General features: G+C 61.8%; 10 protein-coding genes across 10 annotated transcripts; 7 read left to right on the top strand and 3 right to left on the bottom strand.

The window, feature by feature from the left end:
* Positions 1 to 76: 76 nt before the first annotated feature.
* OSTLU_24874 (predicted protein) lies at positions 77 to 3,560 on the top strand. Its single transcript, XM_001418998.1, has one exon. The coding sequence runs from the start codon at positions 408 to 410 to the stop codon at positions 1,320 to 1,322; it is 915 nt and encodes a 304-aa protein (XP_001419035.1). The 5' UTR covers positions 77 to 407; the 3' UTR covers positions 1,323 to 3,560.
* A 318-nt stretch (positions 3,561 to 3,878) lies between these two features.
* On the top strand, positions 3,879 to 4,637 carry OSTLU_32856 (predicted protein; the record flags this gene model as incomplete). Its single annotated transcript, XM_001418997.1, has 1 exon — positions 3,879 to 4,637. The coding sequence occupies one exon, from the start codon at positions 3,879 to 3,881 to the stop codon at positions 4,635 to 4,637; it is 759 nt and encodes a 252-aa protein (XP_001419034.1).
* Positions 4,638 to 5,664: 1,027 nt separating this feature from the next.
* OSTLU_35682 (FBT family transporter: folate/pteridine) lies at positions 5,665 to 6,543 on the top strand (the record flags this gene model as incomplete). Its single annotated transcript, XM_001418996.1, has 1 exon — positions 5,665 to 6,543. The coding sequence occupies one exon, from the start codon at positions 5,665 to 5,667 to the stop codon at positions 6,541 to 6,543; it is 879 nt and encodes a 292-aa protein (XP_001419033.1).
* A 112-nt stretch (positions 6,544 to 6,655) lies between these two features.
* On the top strand, positions 6,656 to 8,299 carry OSTLU_32854 (FBT family transporter: folate/pteridine; the record flags this gene model as incomplete). The annotated part of the gene is made up of 1 exon (XM_001418995.1): positions 6,656 to 8,299. The coding sequence occupies one exon, from the start codon at positions 6,656 to 6,658 to the stop codon at positions 8,297 to 8,299; it is 1,644 nt and encodes a 547-aa protein (XP_001419032.1).
* Positions 8,300 to 8,394: 95 nt separating this feature from the next.
* On the bottom strand, positions 8,395 to 9,354 carry OSTLU_32853 (predicted protein; the record flags this gene model as incomplete). The annotated part of the gene is made up of 1 exon (XM_001418757.1): positions 8,395 to 9,354. The coding sequence occupies exon 1, from the start codon at positions 9,073 to 9,075 to the stop codon at positions 8,395 to 8,397; it is 681 nt and encodes a 226-aa protein (XP_001418794.1). The 5' UTR covers positions 9,076 to 9,354.
* Positions 9,355 to 10,296: 942 nt separating this feature from the next.
* On the top strand, positions 10,297 to 12,348 carry OSTLU_16297 (predicted protein; the record flags this gene model as incomplete). Its single annotated transcript, XM_001418994.1, has 1 exon — positions 10,297 to 12,348. One exon carries the CDS (start codon positions 10,297 to 10,299, stop codon positions 12,346 to 12,348), a length of 2,052 nt encoding a protein of 683 aa, XP_001419031.1.
* Positions 12,349 to 12,498: 150 nt separating this feature from the next.
* Positions 12,499 to 13,017, bottom strand: OSTLU_16296 (predicted protein; the record flags this gene model as incomplete). Its single annotated transcript, XM_001418756.1, has 1 exon — positions 12,499 to 13,017. The coding sequence occupies one exon, from the start codon at positions 13,015 to 13,017 to the stop codon at positions 12,499 to 12,501; it is 519 nt and encodes a 172-aa protein (XP_001418793.1).
* A 614-nt stretch (positions 13,018 to 13,631) lies between these two features.
* Positions 13,632 to 14,609, top strand: OSTLU_32850 (predicted protein; the record flags this gene model as incomplete). The annotated part of the gene is made up of 1 exon (XM_001418993.1): positions 13,632 to 14,609. The coding sequence occupies one exon, from the start codon at positions 13,632 to 13,634 to the stop codon at positions 14,607 to 14,609; it is 978 nt and encodes a 325-aa protein (XP_001419030.1).
* Positions 14,610 to 14,936: 327 nt separating this feature from the next.
* Positions 14,937 to 16,241, top strand: OSTLU_32849 (predicted protein; the record flags this gene model as incomplete). Its single annotated transcript, XM_001418992.1, has 1 exon — positions 14,937 to 16,241. The coding sequence occupies one exon, from the start codon at positions 14,937 to 14,939 to the stop codon at positions 16,194 to 16,196; it is 1,260 nt and encodes a 419-aa protein (XP_001419029.1). The 3' UTR covers positions 16,197 to 16,241.
* A 13-nt stretch (positions 16,242 to 16,254) lies between these two features.
* On the bottom strand, positions 16,255 to 17,982 carry OSTLU_12765 (predicted protein; the record flags this gene model as incomplete). The annotated part of the gene is made up of 2 exons (XM_001418755.1): positions 16,255 to 16,954; positions 17,969 to 17,982. 2 exons carry the CDS (start codon positions 17,980 to 17,982, stop codon positions 16,255 to 16,257), a joined length of 714 nt encoding a protein of 237 aa, XP_001418792.1.
* Positions 17,983 to 17,989: the final 7 nt, after the last annotated feature.

The following is a 17,989-nucleotide window of genomic DNA, read 5'->3' as shown; positions in this document are numbered from 1 at the left end:
GCGCGACGCGCGCGCGAACGCGAGAACCTACGATGCGCGTCGACGCGCGGCGCGCGCGCGCGACGGCGCGCGCGAGCGGTGAAGACGGGACGAAAAGTTCCACGGACGTCGGGACGCGCGCGAAACAAATCTTCGTTCGCGACGCGCGCGCGTCCGCGACGGGGCGCGCTCGAGGCGTGGACGTCGTGCCGAACGCGACGACGGCGCGCGAGGTGCTGGCGCGGGCGCTGCGCGCGAGCGAGCGCGAGGACGTGCGAGGATTGGCGCTGACGCGGCGGCGGCGGCCGGGCGAGACGGCGGCGCGCGCGGAGTACGCGGACGACGACGTGATCGACGCCGACGCGACGTCGAGGGGCGCGAGCGATGTGTACGAGATCGTTCGGCGACGCGGGGGGGACGGACGGGCGATGACGCTGGGATTGCTGGGGGGGGGCGGCGACGGCGGCGCCACGGGCGCGGAGTCGCGTTCGGCGTATTTGGAGATGTACGCGTGGAACGGGGGGACGACGTTCAGTCGGAAGAAGGAAAGTCTCGGCGGGTTCGTGCGGTATTCCGCGCAAAGTACCGTGCGCGATAGGGACGAGGCGGAGGAGGATTTGGCGCGATGGTTCACGTGCGCGTTGACGGAGGAACCGCTCGAGAGCGGGGAAAACGGCGTCGTCGTCGATCGCGTCGGGGCGCTGTATAACAAAGAGCCCGTGCTGAAGGCGTTGCGCGATAAAGCCATCGACGGCGTCGCGCTGCCGAAACGCATCGAGCACATCACCGGGATGAAGGCGCTCGTGACGTGCAAATTTGAGAAGCGGCGCGCGGACAAGTCGTCCAAGGTTGAGTCGTCGTCGGTGAACGCGAGAAACTTTCGATGCGGCAACGCCGAAGCGGTGTTCGCGTGCCCGATCACGGGGCTAGATTTCAACGGGAAGACGAAATTCGTCGTCATGCGTCCGAGCGGCGTGGTCGTCGCGGACAAAGCGCTTCGCGAGGCCAAGGCGGCGGTGGAGGAAATGAACGACGGATTGAAACTCGCCGACGCGCCGCCGCCCATTCCCGTGAATCCTCGTGGCGAAGAGCTCGAGCTTTTGAAGGCTATTTTAGACGAAGAGAAAGCGAAGAAAGACAGCAAGAAGAAGGCGAAAAGAGGCAAGTCGGACGCGACGCGCGGCGACGCCGGCGAAAACGCCGCAAAGCGTAAAAAGTTTGTCGCTCAGGCGCCAAAAAATGCCGACGCCGCGGTGTACGCGTCGCTCTTCACGTCCTCCGCCGATCCCGCGGACGATAAAGACGACGACTTTTTAGCCAGAAACGCTCGCAAGGCGTGGTAGATTGTTTGAGACTGTAATTGTTTGATACCGATTGATAACGCGCGGTGTCCTTTTGTTTGAAATTCTACGAAGATGTTGATTCAATTCGATTGGTTGTTACAAGCGAGACGACGCGTCTGCGTCCTCACGCGTCGTCGTCGTCGTCGTCGTCGTCGCCCGACTTTTTCGACTTGCGGAAGAACAAGATTTTATCCATCAAGCCGCCCTTCTTTTTCGCGTCGGCGTCGCCGCCGAGACTCTGTGACTTTTTACGACGCATCGAGAACAAGCCTCCCTTTTCTTTGATCGCTCTGTCCAAAAGAAGCTTTAAATACGAGGCTTCTGATTTTTCGTGTTGACGACACGCGATGCGCACGTCGTCCGTCGATCGCAGCGTGATGTGGTGCTTGTCTGCGTCTTCAAACTTGATCGAGTACGACTCGATGAACACCTTGCCCACGGCGATGACGAGCTCTTCGAACGACACGTCTCGTTCGAGCTCGAGGAATCGAATGTCCTCGTCCAAGAAGAGTTTCACTTGAATCTTTTCCGTTTCGTCCACCTCGGGCGGTTCAAACGTCTTCAGGCGATCGATTTCGTCCATCATCTCTTGAATGTCTTCGTTGAGGCGTTGAATCTCTTCCTCGGCGCGCACGCGCAACTCTTCCTTTGCGCTCACGGCTTGTTGTAAACTTTGACGAAGCTTTTGCTCGGCCTCGAGCTGCTTAATCAAGTGCTCGCGTTGCTTGCGCTCGTTGTCAAAGTCGCTGAGAATGTGCAAACGAGATTTACGCTCGGCGTCCAATTGCTTTTGCAACGCCGTCTTTTCGCGCGCTTCGCCGTTGAGCTGATCCCGCGCCTGCTTCGCCTCCTTCTCCGCGACTCGAATCTTTTCGTGCGCGGTGAATTGCACCTTGCGTTCGTCTTCCAACAATTGTCGCGTCTCGGCGTGCGCGCGGCGCTCCTCGGCGAGCTCCGAGCGCGTCTCTTCGATTTGTTGCAAGCGTTGTTCGAGCTGCGTGAGCAAGTCTTGACGCGAGTGCGTGAATTGCGTTTGTAAATTCGTCTGCAACCCGCGCGTTTGCTCGAGTTGGCGAAGCAACGAGCGTCTTTCTTCCTCGCCCTGCACGATTCGCGACTCTTGCTCCGCCCGGCTCGCCTCGGATTGACGCAGCAGCTTTTGCAACTCTTCGACGTCGCCGCGTTGACGAAGAAATTGTTCGTACACGCCCTCGCGATTGTCCGCCTCGCCCTCGAGCATCTCGCGAAGCGCCATGCGCTGCGACTCGCTGTCGTCCAACTGTCGCTGCAAATCGTCTCGCTCGCGCTCCTCGGCGTCGAGCAGCTCTTGCAAGCTCTGCGTTCGACGCTCCTCCTCGTCGAGCTCGCGTTCCGCCTCGGCGCGCGCGCGTCGCTCGCGCTCGAGCGCGAGCTCGTAATCGATCTCCACCCCGGGCTTGGTGTACCGATCGCCCGCGCGCGTCGGCAACAGCGTCCACTGCCGAATGCAATCCTCCACCCAGACGTGATTGACGACTCGCGCGCGTCCCGCGAGCACGGCTTGCGCGTACGCCGGCGACCCCGCGCGACGGCACACCAAGTGCGTCGTCTGCGCGCTCACGTCCTCGTCCGCCCTCCCCCCCGCGGCTTCGATCAGTTCCACGATATCTAACTTCTCCTGCCCTTCGTACCCGTCCACGACGACGCACAGCGTCCCGAATCCGTCCACGCCTTCGGCGCTTCGCAGCGGCGCGTACAGCGCCTTGGCGTCTCGGTCCACAATCTTCTTTTGCGTCGCGCAATCCTCGATCCACGCGTACGACACGACGATTTTCCCGTCCATCATCCCGCGCTCGTACCCCTCGCCTCGCTGAAACGGCGTCACCACGTGCGTGCACGCCTCGTCGTACCGTTCCGTCGCCGTCGCCCCCAGCGCGCGCAATTCTCGCGCGATTTCAATCGCATCCTCTCTCGCGTACTCCGTCACCGCGATTCGCGCGTTCGCCCAGTACGACGCCCCGTCGTTCGCGTCGTCGTCGTCGCTCGCCTCTTCCCTCGTTCGTCCCGCACGTCCTCGTCGCCCTCGCGCGTCGCGCGTCCCGCGTCTCGCGACGTCGTCGTCCCGCGACGTCGCGTCGTCGCGCGTCGCCGTCTCGCGCGCGTTCGCGTCCGCTCGACGTTCAGCGCTCGACGCGTCGCTCGAGGTGACGTCGTCCGACGTCGCGTCGTCGCTGAACGTCGGTCTCGGCGGCAGCGCCACCATCGCGGTGTGACGCGCGCGCGAATGAATGCGTCAACGTCCCGCGGCCATTGCGTGCGTCGAACGTCCCGCGCGCTCCGTCCCCTGCGCGGGAGTCGCGGACGACCACTGAGGGCGGACCCAAGATGGCACTATAACGGATCCAAATACCACTAAAGCGGACCCAAACTACTTAGCGCGAAACACGCATCTGGTGGCGTGTGAAAACACCCGCGCGCGTCAACCCTAAACCCTACACTCCCCGTGACTGCCCGGGACGGATGCTGATGACGCGAAATGATGAATCCACGACGCGTCGACGCGTCGACGATACACCGATGGCGCGCTCGACGACGACGCGACCCCGCGCCGACGCCGTCGCCGTGTCCATCATCGTCCCGACGTACGACGAGCGCATGAACATCGCGACGCTGTACCACCTCGCGCGCGAAGCCGAGGCCGCGTTCGACGACGACCGCGGGCGATGGGAGATCGTCGTCGTCGACGATGGGTCGCCGGATGGGACGGCGGACGTCGTGCGCGCGCTGCGAGACGCGCACGAGGACGCGTTTTTGGTGCTGTGCGAACGGGGGCGGAAATTAGGGCTCGGGACGGCGTACGCGCACGGGCTGCGACGCGCGCGAGGACGCGAGGTGGTCGTCATGGATGCGGATTTGAGCCATCATCCAAAGTACATTTCCGAGATGTTGACGAAGAGGCGAAGAGAAAAGTTGGACGTCGTGAGCGGGACGCGGTACGCGCTCGGGGGGGGGGTGTGCGGGTGGGATTTAAGGCGAAAGTTGACGTCGATGGTGGCGAATTACATCGCCAAGGCGGCGCTGAATCCGGGCGCGAGCGACTTGACGGGGAGCTTTCGGTGCTATCGACGAGACGCGTTCGAGGATTTGGTCGCGCGGTCGACGTCGCGGGGGTACGCGTTTCAGATGGAGATCATATACAGGGCGAAGAAGGCGGGGTACACCGTGGGCGAGGTCCCGATCGCGTTCGTCGATCGCGTGTACGGCGAGAGCAAGCTCGGGGCGAGCGAAATCGTCGACTACCTGCGCGGCTTGGCGCGGCTCTTCTTCACCGTCTAGTCTAGTCCGGCGCGACGGCGCCGTCGCGTCCTCGCGCGAACGTTCGCGCGACGTAGTTTTATCATCAACACCGCGCCGCGTCGAATCGCGCCGCGCCGAATCGTGCCTTCTCGCCGTCGACCTCGACTCGGCGCGCGAAGCGCGCGCGCAACACCCCGCACGCGGGCGTCATCACATCGGGACGCGCTCGCCGCGCGCGGTCGTCATGGCGACGCCGGGCGAGAGCGGTGAAAACGACGACGCGAAACCGTCGACGACGGCGCGCGCGGCGCGCGGCGTCGGTAATCCCGCGACGCTGCTGCGCACGCTTCGCGCGACGTACGGACGAAATCTTTTGGTGTTCATATTCTCCGTCGCGTTCGGACTCAAGGGCGCGCTCATGCAGCTCGTCAGCACGGCGGCGCTGCCGTACTCGCAAAAGTACCTGAAGTTCACCGCGGAGGAGATGCAGCGATACGGCATCGTGGCGATGTTTCCGTGGACGGTGAAACCGCTCGTGGGGATGATTTCGGATTTGTTTCCAATCGGAGGGTATCACAAGCGATATTACATCGCCATCTCCAGCGCGCTCGGATGCGCGGCGCTGGTGTACTTGGCCGTCGTTGAATTCAAACCGGGGATGGGGGCGTGGTACGTCCTCGGCTTGGTGGCGATTAATTTTCAAGTGGCGACGGCGGATTTGCTGACGGAGGGCAAGTACACCGAGCGCATGCGGGAGCACCCGACGAAGTCGAGCGATATGGTGAGTTACGTGTGGATGTGCATCACGTTTGGGTCCGTTTTCGCCACGGCGTGTAGCTTTTTTTCCATCAAGTACGAGGCGTATCGGTCGTTGATGTGGATCGCGGTGCCGCTGAGCGGGCAGGCGGTGTACACGTCGCTCGCGGGATGGCTTCCGGAGGAAAAGGTCGTGCCAAGAGACGAGCGCGCGGAAAACGAGGCTGAGAGTGGATCGAGGAAGGTGTATGGGAAAGAGCTGTGGAACGAGAACTGGAGGGTGTTCGTGATGTCGATTTTCATGGCGTCGATGTGTTTGCTTCTCGGCGTCGTGCAATTTTTGCAGCCAGAGAACAAGTATGTAGATTTAGCCATTTCGTTCGGGATTACCCTCGTGTTGAGCGTGTCGATTTACGTCGCGTTGCCGAGATCCATCGCCAACGTCACATTCTTTCTGTTTCTCACCAGCGTGCTGAGCGTGTCGTTCGGAAGCGCGATGAGTTACTGGTTCACGGTGGATGAAAAGTGCAACCCGGGCGGGCCGCACTTTGATTATCTCTTTTTCTCCGTGTACACGTCAATCATCGCGCGCATTTGTACCGCCATTGGTGTGTACTTATTTCAAGTGTTCTTTTCAAACGCCAACGTGCGAGTGACGTTTTGGGTGTCGGCGATTTTGAGCTCCATGGCGAGCATCTCCGATTACTGCATCGTCAAGCGCTGGAACCTTCGCGTCGGATTATCGGACAAGGCGTTCTACTTGATCGGCGACACCGTGTTGGAACCGATGGTTGGGATGATGGCATCCATGCCGAGCATGGTTTTGATGTCGAAGATGTGTCCAGAGAATATGGAGGCGACGATGTTTGCCATCTTGGCGAGCTTCAACAACCTCGGCTACTCGCTCTCGAGCGCGCTCGGCGTCTTCGCCATGGACGTAGCGGGGATTAAAACCGACCTCACCTCGGGCGAAGGCGGTGCGTGCGACTTCTCAGGCTTACCCAGCCTGGTGTTTTACTGCGGCATGCTCCTTCCGTTGGTTTCCATCCCCCTCACCTTCGTCTTCGTCCCGAACATTAATATGCAGGACGTCGTCGACCTGGACACGGGTAAAGCCGTCGCGAGCTCGGCCGACGACGCCAACGAAGCGCCCACCGAGCGCGTACCACTCTTAGCGAAATCCACTTAGACACATAGATCGGATTAATGGATAACATTAGATAGTCGTACCAAGTCTAGAGTCCGCGCCCGCGCGTCGACCGACGCTCCAACACCATCGCGCCCGCAGTCATCGACGCGCGATGGCGACGTCCAAGCGCGACGACGACGCGCGCGGCGCGCGTGTACGTGCCGACGACGATGATCCATCGTCGGCGGCGTCCGCGAGCGCGCGAGCGTCGTGCGCACCGCTGTCCGACGTCGTCGCCTTTCACGAGCGCCTGCGCGGGGTGTTCGGCTGGCAACTCCTCGCGTTCGTGTTCTCCGCCGATTTCTTCGTCAAGGGCGCGGCGAAGCACATGATCAGCACCACTTCGCTGCCGTACGCGCAGCGGTACCTGAAATTCTCCGCGCAGGCGTTCCAGCGCTTCGAAGTTCTCGTGAGCTTTCCTTGGATGTTGAAGCCATTCATGGGCATGGTGACGGACACGACGCCGGTATTTGGGTATCGCAAGAGGTACTATCTCGCCACGTTCGCCGTCACGGGGCTAGTTGCGATCATAGTTCTTGCGACGAAGACGTTCTCGTCCGACGACGCGACGTGGTACACAGTATTTGTGTTGGCGACGAACATGCTGTTGGCGTTTGGGGACTCGCTCGCGGGAGCGAGGGTGTTCGAGGCGATGTCCGAGGTGCAACGGATCGGTGGGGATTTAATGACGTATAGCTGGACCGTGGCTACTGTGGGGAGCATCTTCGGGACGCTGTTGGCGTACATCGGGTTGTCGCGAGGCGATTATAAGCTTATATTTTGGCTCGTGACGCCTTTCGTGGCGCAGTTTGCGTTCACCACCGCGTACGGGTTGTTACCGGAAGAGCGCGTGGGGAGTGATTTCAACGCGCACGCGCTCGCGAAGAAGTATTGGAACGTGTTCGTCGTGACCGTTACCATCACCCTCGCTTCCGTCGGGGTGGTCAGCATGCAACTCGTAGACGCGTTTGAGACGGATCTCGCGCTTTGCGTCTCGACTTGTTTCGGCATCTTGCTCATCATGACGGGAGTCGTGTACGCGCATTTGGAGCGGGATGAGGCTTGCTTACTCATTTATGTCGCCGTCGATCGCGTTCTCGGCGTGAACGTGAGGCAGGCAAAGACGTACTGGTACACCGAAGGCGCCAAGTGCGTGCCCGATGGCCCGCACTTTAGCTACGTGTTTTACAGCGTCACCACCTTTCTTTTCTCCCTCGGGGCGCAAATGATCGGCATCTGGCTCTTTCAGAAATATTTGAGTCGTTCGAAAATACGCAGCGTATTTCTCGCGTGCGCGCTCACGAAGGTGATCGCCAAGCTGGGGGATATATGGATCATCTTGCGCTGGAACATCGCCATGGGCATCGACGATCGCAGCGCGTACGTCATGGGCGAGGGCATCATCGAGGGAATCGCGTATGTTTTGACGTACATGCCAGCGAATGCGGTGCTGTCGAAGATCGTAGACAAAGAAGTATCGTGTACGATGTACACCCTGCTCGCCGGGGTGGTGAACGTCGCCTCGGGCGTGGCGCTCACGCTCGGGTCGGCGTCGATGACGTTTGTGGGAATCCACACCGACTTGGTGCACGGCCACTGCAACTTCGACCAACTCATCCCTTTGTTGATCGTATGCGGTATCATCTTACCACTCTTCTCCATACCGCTCATTTACGTGCTCATTCCGGATTGGTGCATGCACGACGACAGGAGCGGCTCGATCGAGGAGTCGGTCAAGGCGGAGGAGAAAAAATAGCGCGGCGCACTAGATTAGAAACAGATTAGGACGTGATAGACGTAGTAGCTCATGCCATTGATCATGAATATTTCACAAAAGTTAGAAGAAAAACATCATCCAGCCAGCCTGGCTTTCAAGAAGTCGGCGACGTCGTCGAATTCCTCGGCGCACGCGCTGTGCGCCATCCCGTTGTACGTCTTAAAATCAACATCGACGCCCGCCGCTTGCATCAATTCCGCGGACATTTTTCCGTACGAGTATTGCAACACCATGTCGCTCGTTCCGTGCGCTTGAAAAATCTTCAAACTCTTGGCGTGCGCGCCGAACCTGTCCGGGTAATCGGCGCGCAACGGAAGATACGTCGACATCGCCACGCACCCCGCGAGCTTCACCTCCGACCGCAACGCCGCCGTCAGCGCGATCGCGCCGCCCTGCGAGAACCCGCCGATCATAATTTTCTCGCTCGGAATTCCTTTATCCATCTGCTCTCGCACCAACGCGTTCAAATATTCAACCGACGCGTCGATTTCGCCTCTGTCGTCCACGATGGAGCGTTCGTCCAACGCGTTCAAATCGAACCACGCCGTCATGCGCATCCCTCCGTTCAGCGTCACCGGCATCGTTTTCGCCGTCGGAAACACCCATCGCACGTGCGCGCCCGCTGGCGTGGGAATCTGCCCCGCCGCGCCCGCCCATCCGCGTCCGGTGTCGCCCAATCCGTGCAACAGAATCATCGCCGCGTTCGCGTCGCCTCCCCGCGGTTCGACGACGATCGGCGCCGGGTACGACGCCATCGCGCGCGCGTCGTCCACCGAGCTCGAGCTCGCGCGCGCGCGCGTCGTCCCGAGTCGTCCCTCACCCCCGACGTCGCGTCGCGCGCCGTACCGAACCGCCCGCGTCGACGCCGCGCGCGCCGCGCCGATCGCCGTCGCCGTCGCCGTCGTCGCCGTCGTCGTCGTCGTCGCGCACACCGCCGCGATCACCGCGATCACCGCGCGCGCCGTCGCGCCGCGCGCGCGTCGCGCGTGCGTCGAGCGTCGCGCGCGCGCGTCGCCCGTCGTCGTCGTCGCGCCGCGAACGCGCGCTCTGCGGGCCGACGACCCGTACGCGACGCGCGGTCGCGTACGCGAACTGGGTCGGCGCGCGCTTGAATACGAACGTGACGTAGGCACGTCATTTTCTTATGGAGATGTGCCGCTTTTTTTACCTCGCGCGTGGTCGACGCATCGTGACGATACCATCGCTCGAATACGATGCCGACGACGCGCGATGCTTTTTTATCGACGACGCGGTCGGTCGCCGACCGCCCGCGCGCGCGCGCGACGCCGCGCGCCGCACTCCCCGCACCGAACGAATGATGTCTTCCGTGGCGTCTTCCGTGACCACCGCGCGATGCGCGTACGCCGCCTCGCCGGTGCGTCGATCCACCGAGGTGCGCGAGTTTTGCGCGCGGCGATTTTCGGACGCGCGACGCGCGACGCGCGCGCGCGCGACGCGACGACGACGCGCGCGACGCGCGACGACGACGACGATGGGAATGCGACGTCACCCTCGACGGCGCGCGCGCGGGGGCTTCGCGGGCGCGGCGAACGCGCGGCGGCGCGCGCGCGCGGCGAAACGGGGCGGGATAATTTTGAGCGCGCGATGCGCGGCGGCGGAGGGGGGCGGGCGCGCGCGATGCGCGAGGGGACGGGCGCGACGTTCGACGTCACCCTGGCGGCGGCCGCCTTATCCCTTCGCGCGTCGGGGGAGGCGTCGCGCGATGCGGCGCGCGAGGACGGCGCGCGAGGGACGGAGATGCGGGGAAATGGTTGAGGGAAATTTACGCGCGCGAGGACGGCGCGCGAGGACGGCGCGCGAGGGACGAGACGACTGACGACGCGCGCGATTGATTACGCTCGTCCCGAACGCAGAACCAAAAGCAGCAACGACGCACCCACGTCGTTCGCGCGGCCAAGGGCGAAGAAGCCGAAGCACGGAAGATTCCGTTGAACAAGTACCGCAACATCGGTATCATGGCCCACATCGATGCGGGTAAGACGACGACGACGGAACGCGTGTTGTACTACACCGGTCGCTCGCACAAAATCGGCGAAGTGCACGAAGGCGCGGCGACGATGGACTGGATGGAACAAGAACAAGAGCGCGGTATCACGATTACGTCCGCCGCGACCACGTGCGCGTGGAACGATCACCGTATCAACATCATCGATACCCCTGGTCACGTCGATTTCACGTTGGAAGTTGAACGCGCGCTTCGCGTGCTCGACGGCGCCATTTGCCTCTTCGACTCCGTCGCCGGTGTCGAACCGCAATCCGAAACCGTCTGGCGCCAAGCCGACAAGTACCACGTTCCACGTTTGTGCTTCGTGAACAAGATGGATCGCATGGGTGCCAACTACTTCCGCACCATCGACATGATTGTCAAGAACCTCGGCGCGCGTCCGTGCCCGCTCCAAATCCCGATCGGCGCCGAAGAAGACTTCGCCGGCGTCGTCGATCTCATCACCATGAAGGCGCTCGTCTGGAAGGGTGAAGAGCTCGGCGCGTCTTGGGACGTTGTCGAAATTCCGGACGACCTCAAGGAGAAGGCTGAAGAGATGCGCGCCAACATGATTGAAATGGCCGTCGAGCAAGACGACGACGTCATGGAAAAGTACCTCGAAGGTGAAGAACCGACCGAGGAAGAGATTGTCAAGTGCATCCGTAAGGGCACGTGCTCTCTCTCCTTCGTCCCGGTGTTGTGCGGCTCCGCGTTCAAGAACAAGGGTGTCCAACCGATGCTCGACGCCGTCCTCGCGTACTTGCCGGCGCCGACGGATGTCCCGGATGTCCAAGGTACCGACGTCGATGACGCCGAAAAGAAGCTCACCCGCAAGGCGGATGACGATGAAGCGCTCTCTGCGTTGGCGTTCAAGGTCATGACTGATCCGTTCGTCGGTTCGCTCACCTTCACCCGCGTGTACTCTGGCATCATCGAATCCGGCTCTTACGCGTACAACTCCGTCAAGGGTAAGAAGGAACGCATCGGTCGCCTCCTCGAGATGCACGCGAACGAGCGTGAGGACGTCAAAGTGGCGCGCACTGGTGACATCGTCGCCATCGCTGGTCTCAAGGACACCACCACCGGTGACACGTTGTGCGACCAAGGAAAGCAAATTATCCTCGAACGCATGGAGTTCCCCGATCCCGTTATCAAGGTTGCCATCGAGCCGAAGACCAAGGCTGACGTCGAAAAGATGTCCACCGGTTTGATCAAGCTCGCGCAGGAAGATCCGTCTTTCCACTTCACGCGTGACGAAGAAACCAACCAAACCGTCATCGAAGGTATGGGTGAGCTTCACCTCGACATCATCGTCGATCGCCTCAAGCGCGAATTCAAGGTTGAAGCCAACGTCGGCGCGCCGCAAGTCAACTACCGTGAATCTATCTCCAAGCCGGGTGAAGTCAAGTACACGCACAAGAAGCAGTCTGGTGGTTCCGGTCAATACGCCGAGGTTAAAATCAAGTTTGAACCGCTCGAACCGGGTTCCGGTTTCGAGTTCACCACCGACATCAAGGGTGGCACCGTGCCGAAGGAATACATTCCGGGCGTCGCGAGCGGTTTGGAACAAATGATGGGCTCTGGTATCATCGCCGGTTTCCCTGTCGTGGACTTGCGCGCCACCTTGTTCGATGGTTCTTACCACGACGTCGATTCCTCCGTCATGGCTTTCGAAATCGCCGCCAAGGGCGCGTTCAGAGAAGGCATCTCCAAGTGCGCCCCGAAGCTTTTGGAGCCCGTCATGGAGGTTGATGTCATCACCCCGGAAGAATCCATGGGTGACGTTATCGGTGACTTGAACTCTCGTCGTGGTGCCGTCAACGAGCTCGGCGACAAGCCGGGTGGCATGAAGACGGTCAAGGCGTTCGTGCCGCTCGCGGAAATGTTCAACTACGTCTCCAAGTTGCGCGGCATGACCAAGGGTCGCGCCAACTACTCCATGAAGCTTGCGCGCTACGAGCCCGTCCCCATGGCCATTCAAACGGAGCTTGCCGCGAGTAGAAAGGAAAAAGAAGCGAAGTAAAAGACTTCCTTTTCCGCTTCACCCGCGCTTGCGTCTTCGCTTTTAGCTCAACATTCATTCGTGTAATAACTGATTAACATTTTCGTTTGGCGAAGTTCGCGGCGCTGATGACACAAAGAATCACTGTTTTACAATTTTTCGCGCGCCGTCCTAAAGTCGGCGTCCGATCGGTCCGGCGCCGACGCCGCCGCCGACGCCGCCGAGACCTCCGCCGATGAAGCCCGCGGATCCGCCCGCGACGCCGCCGATACCGCCGCCGCCGATACCGCCGGCGACGTTCCCGGTGACCCCATTCACGAACGTGCCCTCTGGATCCATCACGATGCGATCGCGTCCTTCGCCGTACGCCTCGTATTCGTCCTCGTATTCCGCCGCGGCGGCTTGCTCTTCGGCGCACGCCGATAACCGATAGTCTGGATGCAGGAACGGATTCAGAAACTCGCAAATCGGATCGAACGCCGCGCTCGCGCTGAGCTCGAAGCCGAACACGTCGAAGAACGCGGCCCCCGTGACGTCGACGAGACTCCGTCGCGCCGAAGGCGCGCCGCCGACGCCGCTCTCGGACGCGCGAACGCCCGCCGCCGCGCTCGACGCGAAGACGAACGCGACGATCACCACCGCCCACGCGCGCGTCTTCGCGCGCGCGTCGCGAGGCACATCAACGATCATCGAAGCCCGCTCGACGAAAATCGCGAGTCGTCGCGCACTGACGCGAGCGCGTCCTCGTCCTCGACGTTTGTCGTCCCGAAGGCGTCCCGACGTCACCCCTCGCGCGTCCTCGCGCGCGCTCCCTTTCGCACGCGCACGCTCTCGTACCAAAACACCAACGCGAACCGCGCGACGCGCGACGCGTTCGACGCGCGACGCACCGCGCGTCCATCGTCTTCCTCCTCCTCCTCGTCGTCGTCGCTCAAAGTCTCGAGCTGTCTGAATGACTTTTGAATCCACTCGATCGCGTCGTCCGCGTCCCGCGTCGCCCGACGCGTCGCGTCGTCGCCGCGAAACGCCCCGACCGATCGTAACCGTTCGTACGCGCTCGCGCGCGCGCGCGCGAGGTCCATCGTCGCCGGCGCGCGCCGGTGCGCCGGGAAGTGTGAACGTCGTTTCGCCGGTGCGCGCGCGACCGAGAGACGAGACGAGACGAGACGAGACGAGACGAGACGGCATTCCGCGACGCGACGCGACGCGACGGAACGAGTCCGCGGCGCGCGAACGACGACGACGCGCGCGACGCGAACGCACGCCGTCGCGACGCGCGCGGACGCGCGGACGCGCACGGCGCGATGAAGGACGGCGACGACGCGACGCGAAAATCTCGGCACCTCCGAGACAAGCGAGATGCAAAACTGTACGGAAAGATGCGCGAGTTGATGACGAGCGATCGCGGCGCGCCGGGGGCGAAAGCGAAGGTGCGGAACGCGTTGAAGCGTGTGGATTCGGAGTTTAATCAGCGAGGGCCGGACATCGCGTTGGATCGACGAGACGCCGAAGTGATGGGACTTTGTCGCGATGTGGTGTCGAAAGAGGCGTGGAAGCGTTGGAGCGCGAACGCGTGCCAGGATGCTGTGAAAAACGATTCGATTGAGCGTTTGAAGTTTTTGCACGAGTGTGAGTGCCCCTGGGGTAAGTGTAGATTTGAAGCGACGAGTTTGAAGATACTGTACGTCTGCGCTGAGCACGGTAGTACGGAATGCATGAAATATCTTCTCAAGCATGGGTGCAAATTCAGCAACCACGCGTGCACAACCGCCGCCGAGTTTGGATTTTTGGAATGTTTGAAGTATTTGCGCGAACACGGGCATCATTGGGACCGGTGGACGTGCACGGGAGCCGCCCGTAATGGACATTTGGAGATGTTGAAGTATGCGCACGAGAACGGGTGTCCTTGGGACGAGAATACGTGCTCATCTGCCGCCAAGAGAGGACATTTGGAGTGTTTGAAGTACGCGCACGAGCAAGGGTGTCCTTGGAACACGTTGACGTGCTATAATGCCGCCTCGAATGGACATTTGGAGTGTTTGAAGTACGCGTGCACTCATGGATGTCCAGACTCAGCTCCTTACGCCAAGGCGCTGAAAGAAGTCGTTTTACCAGACGCCGACGAGCGATTCGTCGTCGAAGTCGCGCTCGTGTTCCATCGAAGCGGCGAGATCTCCATGCGCGAATTCCTGCCGTTATGGGCAGAGCACAGAATGTTTTACCGCAAAGCGCACTATGAAGCTGTTCGAAAGTTCCACGCTTCGTTACGATTGAATCGCTAGTACTCGCCGCCGCCTTGAAATACGACGCCTCCGCCAACCAACCGACTCGCCTTCACTGCGCGCCTCTCGCTCGCCATCATGCCCCCATCCAAGCGCGCGAACGCCGCGCAAAACGCACACGCGTCGTGCACGTCGATCGTGGTCGGCGTCACGACGCTCATCGTCGCGCACGCGCACCTGTCACGCGTCGAATTGAAGGATGGCGGCGACTTTGTGAACGCCGCAATGTCGCTCGGATTGATGCTATTCGCCGCGCTCGGCGCGATGCGACGGACGATGCGCGACGCGTCGTCGACCGAAGTGTCCACGTTCAGCGCGTACGCGACGATGGCGCCCGTGTGGGCGCTGTGTGCGGTGTCCGGGACGAATGCGGGGACGCGACTGGGACGAGCGACGGCGACGGCGTTTAGCGCTGCGGGAAGCGTCGCGTACGTCGACGCGTGGACGCCGTCGAGCGAGAAGAAGACGTTTATAAGTGCCTTGGTGTGGATGTTGGCCATGCGCTTGATGAGCGGGGCGTTCGCGATGGATGCGGTGATGGTGGCGTTCGCGCGCGCGTGCGCGTGGGGGCTCGCGGGGGCGGCGGCGCCGAGCGAGACGACGCTGCTGTCCGTCGGTGCGGCGAGCGTGATGGAGATGTGCGTGGGGATTTATCGCGACGTCGGGACGAGAGCGCGCGCGTCCGAGTCGAGCGCGTTGGCGGGCGCGTTCGCGATCGCGGGCGTCGGACTTTTGCTCGCGAGCGCTCGGCTCGTGTGCTGGCCGACGCCGGCGAGCAAGGCGACGCAATTCGGCGTTCTGAGCCTCGCGCTGTCGGTTCCCGAGTGGTTTTATCGCGTGAGTAATCCTGGTAAGAGTAACATGATCCTCGGTGTGGTGCGATACACGATGAAGACGAACATGGAGACCTTGACGTCGTTGACGAAGCTCTGGTGCACGGGTCTCGCCGTCGCCCTCGGCGTGGCGTACAACGCGCGAGCGATGCCGCTCACGATGCGCAGGAAGGCGTTTCATTTCCTCGCCATCGTCATGTTCGCGCCAACGTTGATGCCGAACAGCGGACTCGGTGAGTTGATTCGCGTCGCCTTTGCCGTCGCCTTCGCGCTCTTCGCCTGCGTCGAGTGCGCTCGCGTCTTCGACGCCTACTACGGCCACGGGCTCTTCGGCTGGAAGCTCAGCGTGCTTCTCGCGCAATTCGTCGGCGACGGCGTGGTGTCGCTCATCATTTTGGATCACTTTTCATTGCTCCTCGGCATCGCCGTCCCGGTGTGGCTCAGCGGCGACTCGAAATCTCTCGTACCGTGGGCGGGCGTGCTCACGCTCGGCGTCGGCGACAGCTTCGCCTCCATCGTCGGCGGCGCGATTGGACGCCGCAAAGTGTTCGGTGAGCGCTCGTCCAAGACGCTCGAAGGCGCGATTGCGTTCGCAGTGAGTACTTTCGTCGCCGCGTCCTACGTCGGCGTCGATATTTCCGCGTCGAAACTCGCGGGCGCGTGCGTCGCCACGGCGCTCTTTGAGCTCTCCGTCGAGGGCGTGTCGGACAATTTTGTGTTGCCTCTGTATTTTGCCGCGCTCGTCGCGCCGTGAGATGTTGTAGACTAATCAATAATACTCGTAATAACATTCTACTGTACTCGAGATTCCACTACTTCGTGCACACCAAGCACCCCATCAAACCGCCCGGAGCGAGTTCGTAAAACTTAGCCTCTCTGAAACCCGCGTCTCGCGCCAAATTCACCTGCTCGCGCCCTCGCGGGAAGCGTTCGATGCTCGGACGCAAGTACCTATACTCCGCGGCGACGCCATTGAGATCTGCGATCGGGACGACGACGTTATCCAGCATAAATCCTTGCACCGCCGCCGTCGTGGGATCCTCCGGGTTGTTGAAATCCAAAACCGCGAGCTTGGCGCCTCGACGCAACACTCGTCTCAACTCCCCCATCGCCCGTGGAATATCGCTCACGTTCCTCAATCCGTAAGCGATCGTCGCGCAATCAAACGACTCATCGTCAAAAGGCAAATTCAGCGCGTCACCCTCGATCCACGTAATCTTCCCCATGCGAGCGCTCGCGTCCGCGCTCGCCGCGCGCAAATCTCGCTCCTTCTCCGCCGCGTACTTTAATTGATTCGCCGCGAAATCCAACCCCGTCACCCGTCCCGTCGCGCCCACGAACGTCGACATTTTAATAGCCACGTCCCCCGACCCGCAGCACACGTCCAGGGCCTCCATGCCCGGCGAGCAATCGATCCATTTCACCGCCGCGCGCTTCCACGCGCGATGCAGCCCGAGCGACAACCCATCGTTCAATCGATCGTACACGGGCGCGATGTCGTTGAAAAGCGCCCTGCGTTCGCCCGCCGCGGACGAGCTCTGCTCAAAAGGGTTCCCGGCGACGTCCTCGTCGTTCGCGATCGCGCGCGCGCGACGCGACGCGCGGTGCGGCGTCGAAAAAGGACGATGCTTATCCGTCGGCGGCGACGAGAATCGGCCTCGCGGTGCGCGCGACGCGCGCGACAGGCTCGCGCGCGCGGCCGCGCGCGACGCGATCGTCGCGCTCGGCGCGCCGGCGCGACAGTCGAGCGACATGACGCGCGGTGGCGATGGAGCGGCGGCGTGTGCGGCGCGCCAGGCAATTCGCGAGCGCGAAGCGTCGATCGTCGGGTTACATCCGCGAGCTATTCCTGCGCGATATCGGCTGTGAGGTCTAATCTATGCTGTGTCGTCTTTTGCTCGACGTAGGCGCGGACGAAATCGTCGAGATCGTCTCGATCGACGCGACCGCGCGTCGACGCCAACGCGGCGGCGCTCGCGCGACACGACTCCTCTAGAGATCTCGCCCGTTCCCGCGCGCGATCGATCGCGAGCGCGAGCGTGGGGTAGTTTGCGCGTCTCGTCGACACGTTTTCGCGCGCGAGCTCGTACGCCTCTTCGGCGCGACGTAGATCCGTGGACTCTAACAGCGCGCGTTGCGTCTGCGCCGCTCTGACTTCACCCGCCAACGCCTCGTTATCATCGCACGCGCGCGATATCTCCGCCTTCAACTCCTTCACGAACGCCACGCTCTCGCGCACGCACGTCGTGGACGCTAAGAGCGCGTCGAAGGCGTCGTCGTCCGTCATGAGCGCGCGCAACTCGACGTTGGACTTTGTTTCTAATTCTTGATTGAAGTCTTTGGGCACGCTGAAAGCGCGCTCTATCGCGTCACCGTGCGCGCCGTCGCGCACGCGCACGGAAGCGTCGAACCGCGACGCTAAATCGTCGTCGCTCGAGCGCGCGCGCGACGACATCGGTGATCGACGCGCGCGGTGAAGTGGCGCTCGGCGACGCGACAGTTGCGGAGATTCTATGTTAATAATACAACGTCGTCGTCATTCGTCGA

The sequence above is a fragment of the Ostreococcus lucimarinus genome, chromosome 7, assembly GCF_000092065.1.
Source record: "Ostreococcus lucimarinus CCE9901 chromosome 7, complete sequence".
Lineage (NCBI taxonomy): Eukaryota > Viridiplantae > Chlorophyta > Mamiellophyceae > Mamiellales > Bathycoccaceae > Ostreococcus > Ostreococcus sp. 'lucimarinus'.
Note: the sequence above shows the minus strand (reverse complement) of the source record. Positions and strands in the feature narration are given on the sequence as shown.

Excerpts from the sequence above, each read along its gene's own strand:
- OSTLU_24874 (XM_001418998.1), top strand. The coding sequence starts at position 408 with ATGACGCTGGGATTGCTGGGGGGGGGCGGCGACGGCGGCGCCACGGGC.